General features: G+C 43.4%; 1 protein-coding gene across 1 annotated transcript in view; it reads right to left on the bottom strand.

Moving 5' to 3' along the window:
• ARID1B (AT-rich interaction domain 1B) overlaps positions 1–19,528 on the bottom strand; it is a 434,326-nt gene that overhangs the window by 46,594 nt on the left and 368,204 nt on the right. The window contains 1 exon segment of the mRNA XM_055311882.1: positions 14,241–14,568. Within this exon segment, the coding sequence (XP_055167857.1) occupies positions 14,241–14,568 (328 nt within the window).

Below are 19,528 nucleotides of genomic sequence, written 5' to 3'. Positions count from 1 at the left end.
AATCTCTTTGGGGCTCTGGGTCTGGTTTTGCACATAACCATGGAAGGTCTGATAACAAGAGCAACTGTCCTAATTTATGAGGTCCTTATAAATGCTCCCAGTACCATTTCTAGGCATTTTACTCATTTAATTTTTTAAATTCCTGGAGGAAAGTAGGTGGAATTATGCTCACATACAGAGAAAGAAAATAAGAATCAGAGAGACTAAGTTGCTTGAAGACACATAGTTAATGAATGCCACAGGCCTGCTTTTAGTCCAGTGTCCTCTATTTCTTTCTCCACAGGCCCTCTACTACTGCTAGCACCTGACAAGACAAGGTTTAATGGCACGCAGGGCCCACTGTATACCTTTCTACCTTCCTATCTGTCTATTCACCTGTAGTTGTAGAAAGCTGAGAAATAAAAATGGTGCTTCTCTCTGGGCTTCCTAAATACCTGCTTCCAGGAAGGAGTTTATCCAGGGTGCTTGCTGCGGGCCTCTCAGGTATCCAAGTAGGGAAGTAGCCAAGAAAGACGGGAGTCTTCCCAGGAATGCAGGGCATGTGTGGCCATGAGCACAGCACTTGGCCATCTGTCCAAATAGGGGAGAGAGCCAGCCTTCCATCATTGCAGGAGAAACCCCATTCATTATTGCTTTGGAAACTACTGTCAGGACTGTTGGTAATTTGGAACAAGCAAGATGGGTTTAATACTGAAAAAGAGAGCTTTCAACACACTCTGTTGAATTCTGGAAATGGAGACAATTTTGTTGGTGGAAGGAAATCTAACATGGCCTCCCATCTAAGCCGCGCACTCCAACTTGCACACTCCAACTTACCACTGTGTGGCTAATAGGAGAGAAACGGTTTCTGGGGCCAACAGAAAGCTTCTTTGGTCGGGTTCACTACTGTTACTCGGACCACAGAAACCTCAAACGAAGCTGGGCCCTTTCCGGAGGCAGCACTCACTGACTGCTAGATCCCTTTCTGACCACACAGCAACATTGGGAATGCTCCACATGGAATGAGGGGAGCAAAGACGTAAATGACACAAGACATTCTCTTTTTCAAAGAGAAACAAGATCAACAAAACAAAAAGAGATAGAAGTACAAACTGAAATGAGGGAAACATTTTCTACATAAAACCCTAAGATGTAAGTTACCTGGAAGAGTGAAGTGCCCTTCCTTGACCTTTGGCTGTGGGAATTCCTGGGCTATCTATTATGGGCTCAGATAGTTTTTGTTGCAAATTACTGCTGTCCTAATGCCACACATTCCTGACCTGCCATGGTTGTGGTAATAAATGCCCACTAATGTCTCAGGGGGGAACTGATGAACATTGAAAAGTAACATTTTGTTGGTGTTGGGCTGCTAACATAGCTATTGGGCTGCACCCCCAGGGAGGTGGTGCACAGATCACAGCAGGTGGACCACATGGACCCTGTGTTCACCTGGGTCTGGTCTTCTGCAGCATAGCGCTCGTCCCTTTATCTTTTCAAAATCAAAGTATGGTGTGTGTGTGTGTGTGTGTGTGTGTGTGCGCGCGCGTGTGAGAGAGAGAGTAAGGCGGGGGGGGGGGCTTATCTGAACACGTGGGCCCACAAAACAACTAGAGGAACTTTACTTAAATCGGTCTTTGGTTGGGACTAGATAGAAGTGTTTGAGATCTGTCACTCAATGACAAAAGCCAGGTTAGTATAATGGGAATAATTCAGAAGTGGAGCCTGTAGACGTGTTTCCCTAAAGCACTCCTCATTCCTGCTTCTCAGGCTACACACATGCACAAGTAATTTTTTAAATAGATTTTCCTTTTATTCACTTTGGAGATTTCTCAAACATTACACATTCATCTGCCAACAAAGAGCTGGCTTTGGGGAAAAAAAAAAAAACCCAGCAGCAAAAACCAGTTTTAAAGTGACCGTTTCCAATGGCTCACCATGAAAGACAGAAAGGGGAATACAGCTTCCAACTACAGCTTGAACTTAGCAGTTAAACACACCAGTATGAAATGCTATAAAGAGTAACCACACATTTCTAAATACCTTGTTTTAAAGTCAACTACAATAAAATTTAAAATAAGAGCTATATATGATTTTGGTGCTTTAAACGAATATTTAGGCCATATTGTTTTAGCAATCACCACTATTTTTTCTCAACAGTGACAGACGGGGAAGTGTGAAATGTGTAACTTGGAAATGAGTGGATTTCTGATGCAGCTCTTTAGAGAAGGGTAGGGACAGACAGAAGAAGTGCTTTGGAAACAGACGCCACATGAGTAGAACCACGTCATAGAAAGTCCCAGGGGCAAGCCACGTGGAGAGACACTGCACACAAGAGGTCTAGCAGAGCCACTGAAAATATCATTCTTGAGTTATGTTCACTGTGAAGATAAAGCAAGGCGTGCTTCATCAGAAAACTGTTATGACTGCCAAATATACACATCTTTCTCTATATGGACTGCCACTAGAGATGGAGTTTGGGTTATAAAGCCAGAAAATACTGCTTACTGACAAAAATAATTAGGCTAACACTGAAATTTGGGGCATTTTTTCACTTAAACTCAACAGTTGTCAGAATCAGGAACTTGAATCTTTGAACAGCCCAATGCCAGCAGAATGTATTTTTGGACAGCTCCAACTGTATGCATAACGTCACACAGGATGCTCTATTTTAAATGTTTTAGGGACATAAACCATTTTCACATACACGTCCAGCACCACTAGTGGAACACCTTCCAACCCGAGTTGCACACCATCTCTCCCCGAGCAGTACCAAGGACAAATTCAGTCAAGATTATTTTAAATCTAGTATCTAAAGGGGGGAAAAAAAACTACCTATATCCCCAAAACAACACAACCCAAACAGAAGAGAAAACTGTCTGAACCCCAGCCCATTTTTTGGTGTGGCTGATCCATTAGCACACCTGTAACAACGCCCATTAGTGATTCTGGTGGCAAAATAATGTTATAGTTTCAACAAGCCAGTTGCACTGGTGAGGAATCAACCCTGTGAATGTAAAGTGGCATTTATATTTTTAAACCAAATATAATAGATAGAAGTGCCAATTATTTAAAAACAGTGGATTCCTGTAAAAACACGCAGCCACACGTTATTTTTTACAGAAAGAACTGTACTGCTTTCACTCAGGTGGACATGCTACAAGAGACTCAAGTTAATCAGAAACGTCTTCTCTTTTTGATGGTTCTTATCATTTGTTCAAGAGGAGTGTTTTAGGATAGGTGTGGGAGGGGAAGGAGCCCGAACAGTAGGCCCAAACCGGAAAACAAACACAAGTCAATCACAGGAGCTGAGTGTCCACCTGCAACCACACTCTGTGGGTGACGCGGAGGTGCGTCTGCTAGAAGCCTGGAACAAGGGAGGTCACAGAATGTTCCAGGAGAAAGGGATGCCAGCCCCTTCTCCTCTGCCCTCAGATCTCGTCTCAGGTCAGATCAGTGGGATTCAATCAAGTGAGGAGGGGAGAAGAGGGCCTTTGGGTGTCTGGGAGCAGGGGCAGCTGGCGGACTAGTAGGGAACCAGGGCAGAGACAGAGGGAAGGGCCAAGTCACCCAAGGCTTGTGGTCCTAGAGGGCTCTGTGTCCGTATGCTGGGAGAAACAGAGAGCCCAGGGGTTGTGAAGCAGGAGCAATGGCATAAAAAGATGCGTTTCAAGGGCATCTTCCTCTGCCTGTGGATGAGAAGACACACGGGAGGCGGGAAGGATGTATGTGGGGTTGGCAGGTGTGCAGCTACTACAACAGACCAGGGAAGAGAGGCCAATGCCTTAGAGCCGGCTGGGCAGTGACACAGAAATGGACCATATCTCGGAGGCAATCCTGATGGGACTTGGTGATGAATTAGATACTAGGGAATTAGGGAATAGGGGAATTAGGGAATTGGATATTAGGGAAAGGACAGGACCACCAAGGTGTCTGAATTGCCTAAGAGCATGGCTAAAGAGGCAGGCACCAAGAGGTCAGGAGGAGTCTGGCTTTAGACAGGCTGTATCTGCCATGCCCCTGAGCTCCCAAGAAGCAATGTCACATGGGCAGCAGGGAGCTCAAGTCTGGGAAGCAGAGGGAGAGTCCTGGAACTCATCTTTGCTTCCTGTGCTCTTATAATCCTTCTTAAGTCTTGGTTAAGATCTTCCCTCATTGTGAACATGATCTCTTTTGGGACAACCTGTTCCCTTAAAGAAGGCTGAGATGTGTGTAAATACACTTTAGAGTACAAAGCTAGAGTAATACATAATCATTTTCCAGCTATAAGTTAATAACTCCACAAACCCTTTGGTAATTGATACATGTAAGTTTTATTTTCTCCTTTGAGGATGGGCAAAAAGGAAGGTTATTTTTTCAAGAGATCTATGAAAAGGACTCTTTCAATAGATGGGCAGTGGTAACTTTGTTCGCTGGTCTTGAGAATGGTCTTTTTAGTGGATATAGAATTAGCAGATAACTGCAGAGAAGTTCTCCCTGGCAAGTCTCTGCCGTGGCCCTTATCACGTGGGCTGTCCACGGGACCCCTCTGCCTCTAAAGCATTTCTCCTGGTCGTCTTCACCTTTCTTCAAAGAGCTGTGTTCTCACCACTGCATCTCGGGAAAGCAGTTTCTACCACACACCAAGGAATACTGCATATTTCATCTTGATTTCCTAAAAGGCTCTAACACCTGAAATATTTTTTCCCTTTTTTGTTAACTACTTCATGCAGACTTCTCATAGGGTTCCAACCTGTTATCAGTTCTGCTCTGGCGTCACCGTTAAAATGCACCTGTTGTGCAATTTCAAGATTAAGTACTTCTTTTTTGCCTCAATGCAGGCATCCCATTCCAGTTGTTCCTAAAGCACCTAACAGATCTTCACCTTCTTTCTCAAATCACCCAGGAGAATTAGAGCTCAAGGGTTTTGAAGTGAGAGACCTCCTTGTCAGGGTGTGAAGAAAATACAAAGTGTTTGGCTGTTTGAATTTTGGTAATTGAGAGCTAAGAATGTTCTCTTCATCTCAAAGTGGATTTTAGTTAGTTAAGCCCATTGTTCTGTTATTAAGAACTGTTTAGTGGCAATCAGACACGAATGAACTGTTAAGTCTCCCTTCTGAAGACGCTTCATTCAGAGATCCTGATATTAGCACTTCCCTGCCGACTCCCAGCACAGGGGCTGCCTCAGGTACTTGCTAGAGACCAAAGCCACAGGTGGCAGGAGTGGGTCCCCAAACCAGTCTCTTCGCTGCAAGAGGTGGACCCCAGAACTTTGTGGGTTCTGGTACGTGTAGCTTCCCATTGGGTTCTGATAAGGTGCATATTGCATAGCTCCGTGGTCTCGTAAAAATGAGATCTTTGTACATCATGTAAGAAAAATTAGTTGCCAATGATGTCACCCACAGAAAGAAAACAGTGCTCTTCTCTGTGTTAGGTCAAAGATCTTTACTTAAAAAAAGTTTATTTTGAGATTATCCCATTAGGAAAAGATCGCAAGTAATTTATAAGGAGGGCTATGCCTTTTCAGTGATAGAAGTACTCACCCTTTATACCTGGATGCAGGGTATAAAAGAATGACAATGGAAAGGTCTCTTTGGAGGTACTAGCACCTCACACACAAGTCCATATCAGCCTGACAAATACCGAGAAGCTAAGCAGCACCCACCCAAGAACTAGCCTGAGTGATATTTTAGGAATGAAGTCATTAAGAATGCAGAGATCTCCTATGCACTCACAGACTCCTCATACCTAAACAGACTAGTCTATCACCTGAAAAAAAAAGAATCTAGGTCCCGAGATCTCTACCTCGTATACTTGCCAAAGCAATATTCTGTAAAACCCTCTAACAAAGAATGCAGGGCTGTAGTGCCAGAAAATATGTCAGTATAGTCATTTCTAGCTTAAAACAAAATCATCCTGAAATTCTTACAGATTTCCTGAGCTAAAAGGCAGCTTTGGGCCACAAAGTTATTTAATTTGTTTAAGCAAACACTGTTCAAAATTAGGCTGAAATATGTTGCAGGAAAAGTGTGAAAGCTGAGCAAAAGTATAGTTCATTACATCCTCCCCAGTCGTTCTGCCCTGAGAAGTAGGATGGGCAGGACCCAGAAAGTCTTACCTGGTATTTCTTTAACAGTCAAAGGCCTTCAGAGAGAGTTAACTTTCAAATCAAGGGACAAAATCTTATGGTTCTATAGCTGTGGGTTTTTGGTTCAGTTTGATTTTTTAAATCCATTAATGGAAACATAATTTAAACTAAGAATGAAGGTCAAGATTAAGAAGAACCTTTGGCGCCCTAGCCCTTTATGCTACCAGGTAAGGGGTCCTGTGAGCAATCTGAGAACCCAGCTCCTTGCCCATGATCTTCATGTGGTCACCCGGGATGCTTCCCAAACCCCAGCTGGGACAGATGAAGATCCAGAGCACATCCTCTTCACCACTTTTAAACTGTTCCTGGTGTCAGCCTGAAAGCCCTGCAGGTTGGGGACAAGGCCAGTGCTGCTACCTGAGATACATGTGACTCCAATAATCTTGCCCTTTACTAACTCTAAAGAGCTCGGATTGCCTGCATGGTGGGGCTGATTTTCTCCGGGGACGGGGTGGGGGGTACTATGAAGGCAATTCTAGATATGACCATGGGACAGAGAAGCTAGTAAGGCCATGAGGTCAGATGTGCAGACAAGCGGCTTAGCCAAGTCAACATGGGCACACCCCACTGAGGTAAGGCTCACCTGGGTAACAAGGAGCCTGGACCCAATGTTGGTGCCATCATAGGTCACCTTAGCTGGTGAGGACAGCACCCAGCTGAGAGCAGTTCAGACTGGAGCGTGGACAGAAGATACTCTAAGTGAGGAAGGAAGGTCTAGATACAGTGGCGAACTTGGAATATTGCAGAACGCGAGGATGACACCGATGTCTGAGAGGAAGGCAGGCAGATTTGGGGAGACCAGCTTTGCCGTGAGTCAAGAGACTGCCAAAGCCTGAGTTATGGTTTCAGGTCTGCACTACTTTTAGTTCCTCTCAATGCTGTCCAGTCACTGAGGCTCCAGTCCAGGTTTCTCCTTCAATATTTATCACGTCCACTTTCCACCTATCTGCTCCCCTACAGGTTCTACTAGTTCTCTTTGGTAGTGGGAATTCCAAAGGCCAAGCCTTAGACGTGCACTGGCCTTCTATTGCAGGGGGTTATAAAAATAGAGGCTCATGAGCCTCACCTGCCCATGGCTGAGGTGAGCGTGTGTATACGGTTACAACTCTTGCCAGGTAATGATCACTTGTTCAGGGAACTTCACCGACTCTAGTCCATTAAAGGTTTGCTGTACATTTCACCTTTGATTCTTTGGATCTCATTAAACTTAAAAACATTTTTTTCTTAGTCTTTTAAAAATTAGTGTTTGGGGCGCCTGGGTGGCTCAGTTGGTGAAGTGCCTGACTTGATTTTGGCTCAGGTCACAATCTCAGGATTATGGGATCAAGCCCTGCAGCGGGCTCTGCGCTCAGCAGGAAGTCTTCTTGAGATTTTCTCTGCCCCTCACCCCAGTCATGTTTGCATGCGCTTTTTCTCAAATAAATAAAATCTTTTTAAAAAATTAATGTTGTACTGCTTTTTTTTAAAGTTGGCTCCAGGCCCAACACGGGGCTTGAACTTACAACCCCAAGATCAAGAGTCGCACGTTCTACCTACCGAGCCAGCCAGGTGCCTCTAGTTTTACTACTTTTTGATTTGAGAACTAATAAATATACTTTGTGGTTATCATGATAGTTCTGAAACTATGAGAGATTTGATTGAAATCATAATCTTAGAATACTAACATAATACTCAGTTCTAAATTCTGAAGGGGAACAAGAGGCTAAAAATTAAGCAGAGTATTTAGACGATAATGCAAAGGCTTACATTTAATTGTGGAAATAAACACTTCAGCCTTTGAAATCTTTTCTTTGTCCTTCAATAGTGTGACTTCTCCAATCACAGCTATTATTTTGAAACCTAATTGCCCCAAATCCAAAGGGCTAAATTCTTTCTTAAGACAAATCGCTCAAGGCCTTAAGGGCTGATGGACCCCACCACAACTGGGGCTTGATGGTTTACAGGTTTCTTGCCCCTTCCCCTTTGACATTTTAATGCACTCTCTCAAAGCAAGTATTTCCACATCAGTGGCTCGTAGCCCATCAGCAGAATTGCGTCATACTGGCTTCAAGGGAAGTAACACAGAAAAAGTGCCTTGCTGGCAAATAGGACAAGGGGAAGTGAATTGTAAATATGCCTCCCTAAAGGATGCTGGGAGACCTGTGTGCATGTGGGGAACACATCACATGCAGTAAGAGCACAGGCTAATCCAGTCGCTTGTACACGGGGCCGCTATTTCAAAACAGGGAAAGTCCACTGGTCAAACTCTTATAAAACACTGAGCTGCTTCGGCATCAATATGGTTGGGGTGCTACTGATCAAGCTAGCTTATGATTTCATGGAATTTAATGCGTGGCAAAGGTTAAAAAATAACATTAGTTAGAATTCCTGGTGTCTTGTTTTACTGAAAACAAAAATATATATATATATATATAAGATTTACTTATTTGAGAGAGAGAGAGAGAATGGCGGGTGGGCAGAGAGAGGTGGTGAGGGAGAGAGAAATTTAACTAGACTCCCTGCTGAGTGTGGAGCCTGAGTGGGGCTCAATCCCATGAACTTGAGTTCACAACCTGAGCCAAGAGTTGGATGCTCAACCGACTGCACGACCCAGGAACCCCCTGAAGACAGTTTCATTCTGATGAAAGATTATAAAGATCTGTGCCAGAACTTTGACATGAGCCAGCTCAAGTCACCAAAGACTTGATAAAAGCTTATATACAGCGGGTGTTGGGGGCAACAGATTTCAGGGAACCAAAATATACCACGGCCTAAAGATCTGGGGCTTGCTGAACCTTCTGTAAGTCATGCTTCATTCTCAGAGCTCATTTCAGGAAAAGAATCTGGATAACTCTGACATATCCAAATCACAAATCGGCTGTATTTGGCAGAGATGTCAGTTGTTGGGCACTACCAGGGGCCACCTCGAATGGATGCACGGATGCAAAACACTAAGCACCTGAGGGAAATTTTATCTTACGTGTGCGTGTGGCCTGAGATTCATGGCAGTGCTTCCTTAGGAAGCAGTAGGCCAAAGTCTCTCCTACACTTCTGGCCAACTTTGGCTCTTCTCTGCAGACAGTGTCTCAACTCCGTTCAGCACAGTGTTATAGCAGACAGTCACCTGCCATCCCTGAACTAAGCTTTTCAGAAGATCATTTGATATTTCTACCTGTTTCTCAGTACTTCAAAAGAACTCCACCTTAACTAGAAATGCTTTAAATTAAACACAGCAGAGGCGTCTGGTGGCTCAGTGGGATAAACATCTGCCTTGGCTCAGGTCATGATCCTGGGGTCCTGGGACGAAGCCCTGCATCAGGCTCCCTGCTCAGTGTGAAGTCTGCTTCTCCCTTTCCCCTTCCTCTTCCCTCTCTTGTGCTTTTTCTCTCTCAAACACATAAATAAAATCTTTAAAAAAATAAAACTAAACACAGCAATGCATTTTCACCAGGGTATATGGTGGTGGTAGAGGATCCAGGACAAATACTCTGTATAAATTATTAATTCCAAATGTTTAGTTATTATTGCTCAGCTAATCTAATACCCGAACAATGAGATTCACCACATTCTACTGTAAATCCTCTGATAATCAAAATGAGGAATTCCTTTATCCAAAAGGTAAAAAAGAAAAAAGAAAAAAAAAAAAAAACAAAAACCCAAGTCCTCTGTGTTCTTTAACTTACTCAGTGCAGCAGGTGTTGCAGCACCCTTAACCAGGGAACTAGTAAAATGGGTTCCAAGCAGTCAAACCTGGGTGCTTTCTCTGTGTTTCATCTTCCATGCAACGGGCTGAGAAAACCTGGGGCACGATTGCCATAATCCAGCATTTTTCACAGTGAGCTGTTTCTAATTGCACATATGCATGTGTGTACACACACACACTCACTCACTACTTTGTCATTAGTTTGTCTTTTTCAGGTTCTTTCAGAGGCTCTGAGCCCTATGGGACTCTGACTGGGGAAAGAAGTCATCTTAATAAATTCTGTGAATACAGTGTTTCTGTGAGGCTGGAGCCACTTCTTCCCCACAAGAGAAACTGACATTGAGTAAACGAACTGGTTTTTCAAACTGCCAACCTAAATTCCACCCAACACAGCTATCCATGGGGGAAGAAAATAAAAACAAAAGCAAAAACACAAGTTTGCTGCAACGAGACGTTAGGTAAAGCAAAAGCATGTTGAAAATCAAATTTCTTAACCCAGAGCACTAAAACATGTACTATACATGTTTTCTCACACTCAAGCTTCTGCTTTAAAAAAAAAAAAAAAAAAAGTCACAACAGGTTATGTGTACTGCAAAGGGAGAAGGAAAGGAGATTTTTAAAGGAGATTCTTTTTTAGAAAGAATGCTGTAGACATGAAAGGCAAAATTCAGAGCTAACAGGGATGGGGCCACAAAGACGAGCCTTTGCCAAGTGTGCTTTACAAGATTTACAAAGAATAACTCCAACATCTTTCTTTTTCTTATTTTTAATTAAGGAGGAGGTGTTGTGTTCTAAGGAAGCTATCTGGATGCTGCTGGCTGAAACGCAGATTTGATCTTCTCGTGCTGGTTAGCTAACATTGATTTTCTGCCCCAGTGGAAGAGATTTTACTCTGATGCATGCCATTTAAATTCATTTTACACAGCTGCTTAATGTGGCTTGGCAAGGCACAGCCAGACTAGCTTTGTGGGTCTAAATAGGACTCCAGAGTTGGTAAAGGACAGATCCTATGGATTAGCAGCTGATGATAAATGCTTTTCTCCCCCCACTGTTATTTTCCTACTGACTCACGAAGTGACCTTGAAGGTACCACAAGAAAGGAAAAACGAGGAAAAGACAATTTCCCAAAAGAAATGTGTTTACCTAATTCTACATTTGTTATTTTGCTTTTAGGATTATGTTTACAAAATTCTGTATTTGTTGGCCCACATTTAGGATCGTGTTTGCAGGATTTAGAACTCGCGATTGCAAAATTATCATTTGCTCTTGCTGTCTAAATGTATACTGAATATGAAACTATTGGAAGGCTCTCTGTTGTTATGTATTCATAACAAGTAGTAGTTCTATACGTTTAGTCTTCAAGCAAAGCCAGGTAACTGTTCTCTGTTTTATTTTAACCAAAAATGTGGTGTGTTTCTACTCAAACTACTGAACAGGATTCAATCTATGCAAGATAATCTTATTACGACATGCGAAACAGTATCAGTAATAATATTTTTGCTAAATAGATTGCTCAACGATAATATACTTTAAAAGCATTTACTAACCTCAAAATGGTGAAACCCTGCTATTAGATAGCTTTGTAGTAGCAAAGAAGAAAGATACTTTTTGTTGCTGTATGTAATTCCTGTGTTGAAATCGGTAATTAATATGGCAACACCACATTTAGAAAGCAAATTCTGTGTTGGGTTATTTGGTTGCACTTTTCTGGTGACTTCAATATTCTAAAACTCCTTGGGAGAAGGAAATAATAGAAATCTTTGGCACAGACGTCTGCTCAGCGATGATATAATGAAACCCCTCGTAAGTCCTATTAATAACCTGAGCCATGTCTCCTGCAGTGCATCTCCTGTCAAATGAGGTCGCTGCACTCTGAATTCAGGGGTGTGTGTAGGAGCAGGTCATTGTAGGGGCAGGAATGACAATAACACAGTCATGATAACAGTGCTGTACAACACAAGTTCCTACACAACACAAGGACAACAATGGGGCAAATCAGGCCAGAGGAGGTGACTTCATTACTTTTACAGAGATAAAAGTTTGTATTTCCCTCTCAGGCATGAAGGAAAAGAAGCCATGCCGAAAGCCATGCAAAGACAGGATCTGGGGGAACGGCATGCAGGATTCCACCACGCGACCACGGTACCATTAATTAATAAGGATGAAAAACAATGGAACAAAACGAACAAAAAACCCCGAAACAAACAAAAATAAACAAAAAGACACCCCCTCCCCCCCCTCTGGGATGGATTTCCTTTTAGGTCTTTTGCTTTCTTGTTTTAGGTGTTCCTTTCGCAGCCAGATGGCATGGTCATTAACAGTTTAAAAAAAAAAAATGCCCAGGTCCCGCAGCAAGTCAGGGTATGTTGCTACCTACCCGTACTGGTCAGGCTGGTGCATCATGGGAGCCTGAGAGTTGCCATAGTTGGGGTGCTGGGAAGAAAACATGGGGCGTCCGCCAGCCCCAGACTGGCTGGGATAAGCAGGCGACCTAATGTATGGTGGCCTAAAGTAGAACAGAAGAACAACTTCTTTGGATTTGTTCTGTAGACAATTATGAATCCCCCTGCACATTATGTTCTGTGCACACATAGGTGTGGAGGGCTATGGAATGGGGCGTCGTACTCTGTACCATGCAGCTGCCTGGGAGGGCAACTAGATTATCAGTCCTTAAAAAAAGGGTTGCGGGGATGGAGGACAGGGCAAAGGAGAGAGAAATGTGAGACTCTCAGATCTCGTCTCCACTGACACTTCTGCAATGTGGTGTTGACGTCAGTACAAGCCAAAAAAGACACAGACCTCATTTAAAACGCCCAGAGAGCTACAATGGGCACTACGTGAAGGCAAGGCTTTGGAACGGCCTGCTCATCAGAAGCAGAGAATGAAAATGCACGGCTGTGTACCTACACATTAAATCTATAGAAAACGACACTTTGGCTGATTCAGAGAGGGAGCAGAGTGAACAATTATGGCCCGATCTCTCTGGGTCTCTTCCTCCCGGGGTCACTATCCACGGCCTTGTGTCCAGAGCAGTCAGGCACACTTGCCACCTGAAAACAGCGAGTACCTTAGGAGTTGCAACAATGGACAATTCGGGGAAACCTAACTCAGAACTTCAACTGGACCAGGCAAACCAGTCTTCATGGACAGGTTTTTTTTTTTTTTTTTTTTTTTTTCACAGACAGTTTTATCAAAACATTCCCTAAGGCCTGTGTAGGTTCGGTTTAGTATAGTGCAGAGTTCAGGAGATTTTAAGTAACTGTAATGTGGATGAGAGAGAGAGAGAGAGAGAGAGAGAGAATGATTGACTTTCATTTTGATTCCTCAAGGGAAATTTATTATTATTTGGAGCAAATGGTGAGACTGAAGGGGTCCCTAACATTCCCCAGATAGCAGCTTCAGAGGAAAAGTAACAAAGGGACACATATAAACATAACACACACACACACACACACACAATTTTTCTTTCCCTTTGACAAAAATCATTCTTCTATCTTTTCTTCTGAAGATATCATATCTTCATACATAGCTTTCAATATGCTTTGTTTTAAAATGTTACTTTGACATATGTTAATCATTTAAAACATATTTATAAGTGCTTCTTTTAAAACTATTCACTTCTGTCTCATAAATTTTTAATTAAGCATGTTATTTTTAAGCAGGTTAAATATTTACTTCAAGAGCTTCAAAAATCAAGAGTAAAACTAAGTAAGTGAGGCTAAAGCCTTGCTCTATCAACTTCAGCTTTATGAAATATTATCTTGGCTCTGTTAGCCACATTTTGGTTTGGACAGATAGAGGGGTATGCCCAGAAAAAGAAAATACAACATAAGAATATGAAATCTATAAATCTCACACAGAAACATTTAGACAAACATACACAATACATATATGTGCATAGACAAAGTTTCTGTTATAAAGATTTTTTTTACGGTGGGGTTAAAAAAAAAAAAAAGGAAGGTGGTTCTTTTTCAGTGGCTTAGATTTTAAAAGCCTGTATTTTAGGTTTTAGACTTTCCTGCCTAAACCCTGCTGTTGTAAATGGAACCACCCAGAGGTGCCACCACTCTGGGGTGCTGGTTACAAGGACGAGTCACAGTCATTTCAAATAAGCTCCCAGAATAGACTTGCCCACCACTTGGGGTCCTTCCTTGATGTCTCACGGACTGTGGTCTGCCATTTCCTTCTCTACTATCACGGGATGGCATGTGACAAGGCCAAAGGAACGGCTTAGCCACTGAGGGGACACTTGACGGGATGAGCACTGGGTGTTATTCTGTATGTTGGTAAATTGAACACCAATAAAAAATTAATTTATTAAAAAAAAAAAAAAGGAATGGCCTAGCTGAACGACACTGTGCTGCTCCGCACCCCGGGTGACCCAGGCGACACCGTGGCTCTGTGCGCGACACGCGCTCACAGGGCGCACATAGACCGCTGGCCCCGACGGCATACCTGCTCTGCGCCGAGTTTGCAGCAGCCTGCATCACTGCGGCGGCTGCCTCCTGTGCCTTACGGTTCACGGTCGGCATCGGTGGCCCCATTCCTGGCCCTCCCTGCTGAGACATGCCAGGAGAACTGGGGGTCATGCTGCTCATATTTCCAGGAAACGGTCTGTTCTGCATCCCAGCTGATGGCATTCGTCCCAGGGGCATCGCACCACATGGCTGGCTTGGCCCCTGTCCATGCATCTGGTTGTTGGCATTGATGCCCATGCCGGGCCCTGGGCCACTGTAGCTTGCACTGGGCACCCCACTATACGTTGGGGGTCTGGAGTAGTTACCTAAACAGAAAGTAAACACAAATTAAAGCCTTTTACTTAGTATCTGGACTTGTGAGGACATTCACTGGAAATCCTTCTGGTCCAACAATGTGGTCAACACAGAATAGTAGTCATTATCCTTATTGACCCTTCCCCGCTGGCACCGATAAGGCTGGCAGCGTCAAAACATGCTCTCTCGGCCCATTCCCAAGGCAAAGAACCACATAGGACAGCCACACGATGGAGGGGACATTCAGGCTATGAAAACCATCTATGAATAGGCAAGGGATGCTAGTAGTGACTGTCGCTTCAGTACACCCAACACTCCCATTCCTACCCTTTAACCAAAACCATTTCAACCCCTAGTCCTTAAGAACACACCAGTGTGACTGCATTATGACATCACTACATTTGACAGTTATGATAAAGTGTTCAGAAAGGCAACATGTAAGACAACATGCACATATGGTTAAAATTTATCCCCCCAAACCCCATAGGAGATGTCGTGTGGAAGCTCAACATTAGTCCAGCAAAACAATCAGTTTTTCTCTAGTGTTGGGGGCACACTGCTTCGTGTTTGTTGCTCCCTTGAGCCCCCAATAAAGGGGCTGGTTTGCGCTTGCTGTCATGTCTTCTGAACTGTGGTTGTAAGCGCTACCATGACATTCAGTGCAGGGAATGGGGAGCAGGAAGAGTCTGAGGAAACAGTGAAGAACCATGGAGGCACCTCCAGCCCCCGTGCACACCAGGGCACACTCAGGAGAACAGCAGCTTCAGGGGTCCCAACTATGCCAGTAGTCTTGTCTTCTCTCTCCCTCCACGCCTTCTATTTTGAGTGAGTGTACATAGATTAAATTCGAGTAAATTAAAGGCGTATTTAATGTCATTCCAATAATAGTAATTGCAGAACTACACTATGTGTGCCAAGTGGGGTTAAGTGCTTTGCGTCAATGATTTCATTCACTTCTCCAATAACCATACAAAATACATATAAATGACCATGATTCCATTTACAAATGAAGAAAATCAACAGCTAGTACGTTAGGATTCAATCTCAAGCAAAAGGATTCTGGGACCCATATAATTAACCAATAAAATATGCTGCCTTCCCACAAATGATTATTGAAATAAAATAAATGTAAAAAGCATTTGTAGACTATGGATTAGTGTTTCTCAATCAATCCCTACAGCTTTCTGGAAGAATCTCCTTGTCAAAATAACATAACTGTTCTAAGGGATATAAAGTTAAATATAATGCAATTCCCGCACTCAAGAGCTCACTGTGTGTGTGTGTGGTGTATGAGGTGGAGTAGCAGGGATAATAAGAGAAGAAAAAGTCTACTGAGGAGTTGTTAGGGTTAAAAGATATTATGTATGTGAAGTATCGCAAACACACACGTAAAAATGATAGGGGTTATATACCTGGGTGCCAAGTGTGGCAGAAGAGAGGATGGCATACATAGGGGAGAGGCCATACATGGCAAGAGACAGCCAGAGAGGAGAAAAACTCAAGATGAGTCACTGATGAGCTTCATGGGGCTGTGCAGGGCAGGAGTAGAGGTCAGATTCAGCAGGGCCTTGTGTCCTAGGCCTCCAAAGTTTAAGTTAGGAGGAGCTTCTCTAGGTTTTCCAGCAGAAACTGAATTTGATTAGTAACAATAATAAAAGCAAATACTTAATATTTACTATGTGCTAAGCTCAATTCCAAATTCTTTGTATTAACTCATTTAATCCTTATATTAAGCCTAAGAGGCTTCTAATTCTAGAGATGAGAAACCTAATTCTAGAGATGAGAAACCGGAAATGTAGGATGTGGAGGAGCCTGTCTCAAGGTCATGTGCCTAATAAGCAGAGAAGGCACGGTTCGCATTCAAGTAACATGTGTGCACGGTTCAGAGTCTAAGCACATAACACTACTGTGGGGCCTCTCAAATGCTTAAGGAAAAAAACATACTTATGTGACATACCCTCATAACTGTATAACTAGTTTTTTTTTTAAGTCTAAACATGTAAAGCTGCATTACCTACAAATATGTAAGAGATCCATGGACTTTTCAACACAGACTGGGTACTTGCTGTTAGGTGCATCACATGAGCTTTCTTATTTGGGTGTCCACGAAGTGTATTATTTATTGCAGACCGTATGAAGGTCGCCAGTTATACTGACCATGTGCCAACACACTTTCTGTAAAGGGCTGGACAGTAAATATCTTAGCCTGTATAGGCCAGAAGGTTTCAAGTAATCTGACACCATGGCCCCAACATGGCCAGAGGCACTCCATACACAAATGAGAGTGCCTGTGTTCCAATAAAACTTTATTGAAAGACAGTGGGCCAAAGTGGGCCATAATCTGCCAGCCCCTCCTAGAGACCAACGTGTTTTTCTGACCCTGAACATCCCCTAGAAGCTTAAAGAAATCCTGAAGGGGAGTAACAGAGTCTGGTGCTGGTGAATGGAGTCAGGAACTGGGAATGGAGAGGAAAGCCAAGAAGAATAGAAGGAACAGGAAGGTTTGATGTAAATTCCTTCAGGTGCCACCTAGCTCCTCAAATTTAAAATGCCTTTTCATAAGAAAGTACCCTGCCTTTACGGACATAAACTTACACGGTTCCCAAGTAAAAGGTAAAACAGTCCCTGCTCATCAATTTCCAAGTTCTTTATAAAAAGTTCTTAAGTTGTTTTGGCATCTCCTACCCTGCAGGACCACACATAAGGTCCCCGTCTGTCTTCCCGTCACACCAGCCTGGTGGAAAGGGCACCTTATGCTTCCCTGGCTCGTGAGGGACGCAGTGCAGCGGGTGGGTGGCTGTCCTGCCTCTTCCCACGCCTTCCTGGAGCATGGTCCTCAGAAGGCTTCTCTGTGGGCAGAGTTAGGACCTCTCCTCTGCATCCTCACTGGCCTCGCCCGCCCTCATTTCCAGAGAGTCTGAGAGCATCAGGAAACACGACGCTTTTTTTTTTTGGGCCCTTGCTTTTATTAAAAATAAATAAACTCATTCACAGTTCGAAGGCAAATGAAAATTAATTCACATATTCATTTGATTACTAGCTCCCACCCTCCCCCACCACTTGGTAAGTGACTCATTTGGTAAGAAACTTTATTCAGTGAAAACATATGTACCCTTTGCTTTCGAAGGAAATGAAATAACACTTTAATCTTGTTTTAGAAAACAAGCGTTTAGACATGGTTATTGCAGACTCTGCCCACAATGCAGTTTTGTTAGAGAAGAAAGTTCCCGATTTTGTTGAACTCTGCTTATGGTTGGAACAGAGAAACTCTGTCACCCTGGGATCTTGCGCTTTGGGAGTAGCTGGCAGTCGGGAGCTGTATTTTGATGAACACAAAAGAAAGAAATGGCTGAGATGTTCGGTTAGCCGGGACCCTACTTCATCCCTCTCATTCATGGTGTGCGCTAAGGAGAAGAGCCGAGTTTCAATGGCTTTGCTCAATTCAGCAGCTGGTCTGCCACAGCCGGCGGCATTCTGCAGCCGGGCGGGGTCCGCATTAGAACACAACCACCGTGCACACCCATACATGCACGCAAGCACTTGTGCTTAGAAAGGCCCATTGAGTACCGGGCTCCCAATCTAATTTTCCTCAATCAGTTGGGTTGATTCCATGAATTGGCACTCAAAAGCACACGTCAAGGGAATATGTTCTAATTATAGAGGCCTCTATTTGGTAGAAGAAATACAAAGTCCCCTTTTCTTCTCCTTGAAACGCTAAAGACTTTCCTCATTAAACTCACATGCCTGGATAAAAATGCTTTCTAAAGGCTTTAAATGGCTTAAGAGGCAGCGATGGACAAAGCACAGGCTCTAGAATTTGGGTCTGAATAGCAGCATGACCTTGGCCAAGTTTTTTAACTTGTCTGAACATCAGTTTTGCCATCTGTAAAGTGATGATGATGGGGGAATAGGTATGAGGGGACTAGTACAGTGCCACGCACAGTCACCTAATAAACGATGGCTGCCACCATCAGCAATCATTATACTATCAACAACATGGATAATTGGTGATCTTTCCCCATAGTCTTTTGAAAATGTGTGGAAGGAGTGAAAAAAATGATTCATGCCCCCCCCCTTTGCCTACTCGATAACATATCTTTCTCCCCCAAATAAACAAAAACCAAACATGTAAGCCAAGCAAAATATGAGAGGAAAAGCCAGGAATGGGAAGTGCGATCTTATTTCCATGTTTCTCTAATAGATTAGTAATTTGTTGGCACTGGCTCTGACAGAAAACAGATGGATCGAGCATTAAGCACAATGAAGGCAGCAGATGCTGGGCCAGCCCACCTCAGCTGGACGGGTCTTGCAGCCAAGTCCAAGAGCCCACAGTTTTCAAGTGGGTTCATCTTGGCACACCAGCTCCAGAAAATTGGTCACCAAATAAATTCAGATTTCAGCCCACCAGGAGTTATAGTCAAGCACCAGAGAGAAGAAGCAGGAGCTAGACTCTATCAGTCACTGGTATTACTTTAGGAGGATCCCAAGTAATTCTGTCCCTGACTTTTTTTTTTATTTTTTTTTTTAATTTTTATTTATGATAGTCACACAGAGAGAGAGAGAGAGGCAGAGACACAGGCAGAGGGAGAAGCAGGCTCCATGCACCGGGAGCCTGACGTGGGACTCGGTCCTGGGTCTCCAGGATCGCGCCCTGGGCCAAAGGCAGGTGCCAAACTGCTGAGCCACCCAGGGATCCCTGTCCCTGACTTTGGAATATTTAAACTTGCTAGTTACAATCAATACTCCAAGCGCTCTGCTTTTATTGAACTATCAAGTGTTTCCACTCACAGATGAAGTTTTGCTTCTCAGTATCATCATTCAACAAGTACTTATGAATCACTTCTACACGCAAGGCTCTAAATCACTCTCCCATGCTGTGGAGGGTAAAATGGTGCCCCATCAGAGACCAGACACTTTACCCAGAATATGAAAAAATAAAATGGATAATGAGCTATATATTATGATAAATAT

Source organism: Nyctereutes procyonoides, unplaced genomic scaffold (genome assembly GCF_905146905.1).
Source record: "Nyctereutes procyonoides isolate TBG_1078 unplaced genomic scaffold, NYPRO_anot_genome, whole genome shotgun sequence".
NCBI lineage: Eukaryota > Metazoa > Chordata > Mammalia > Carnivora > Canidae > Nyctereutes > Nyctereutes procyonoides.
The sequence above is the reverse complement of the archived record's forward strand: the minus strand, read 5'-3'. Positions and strand labels throughout refer to the sequence as shown.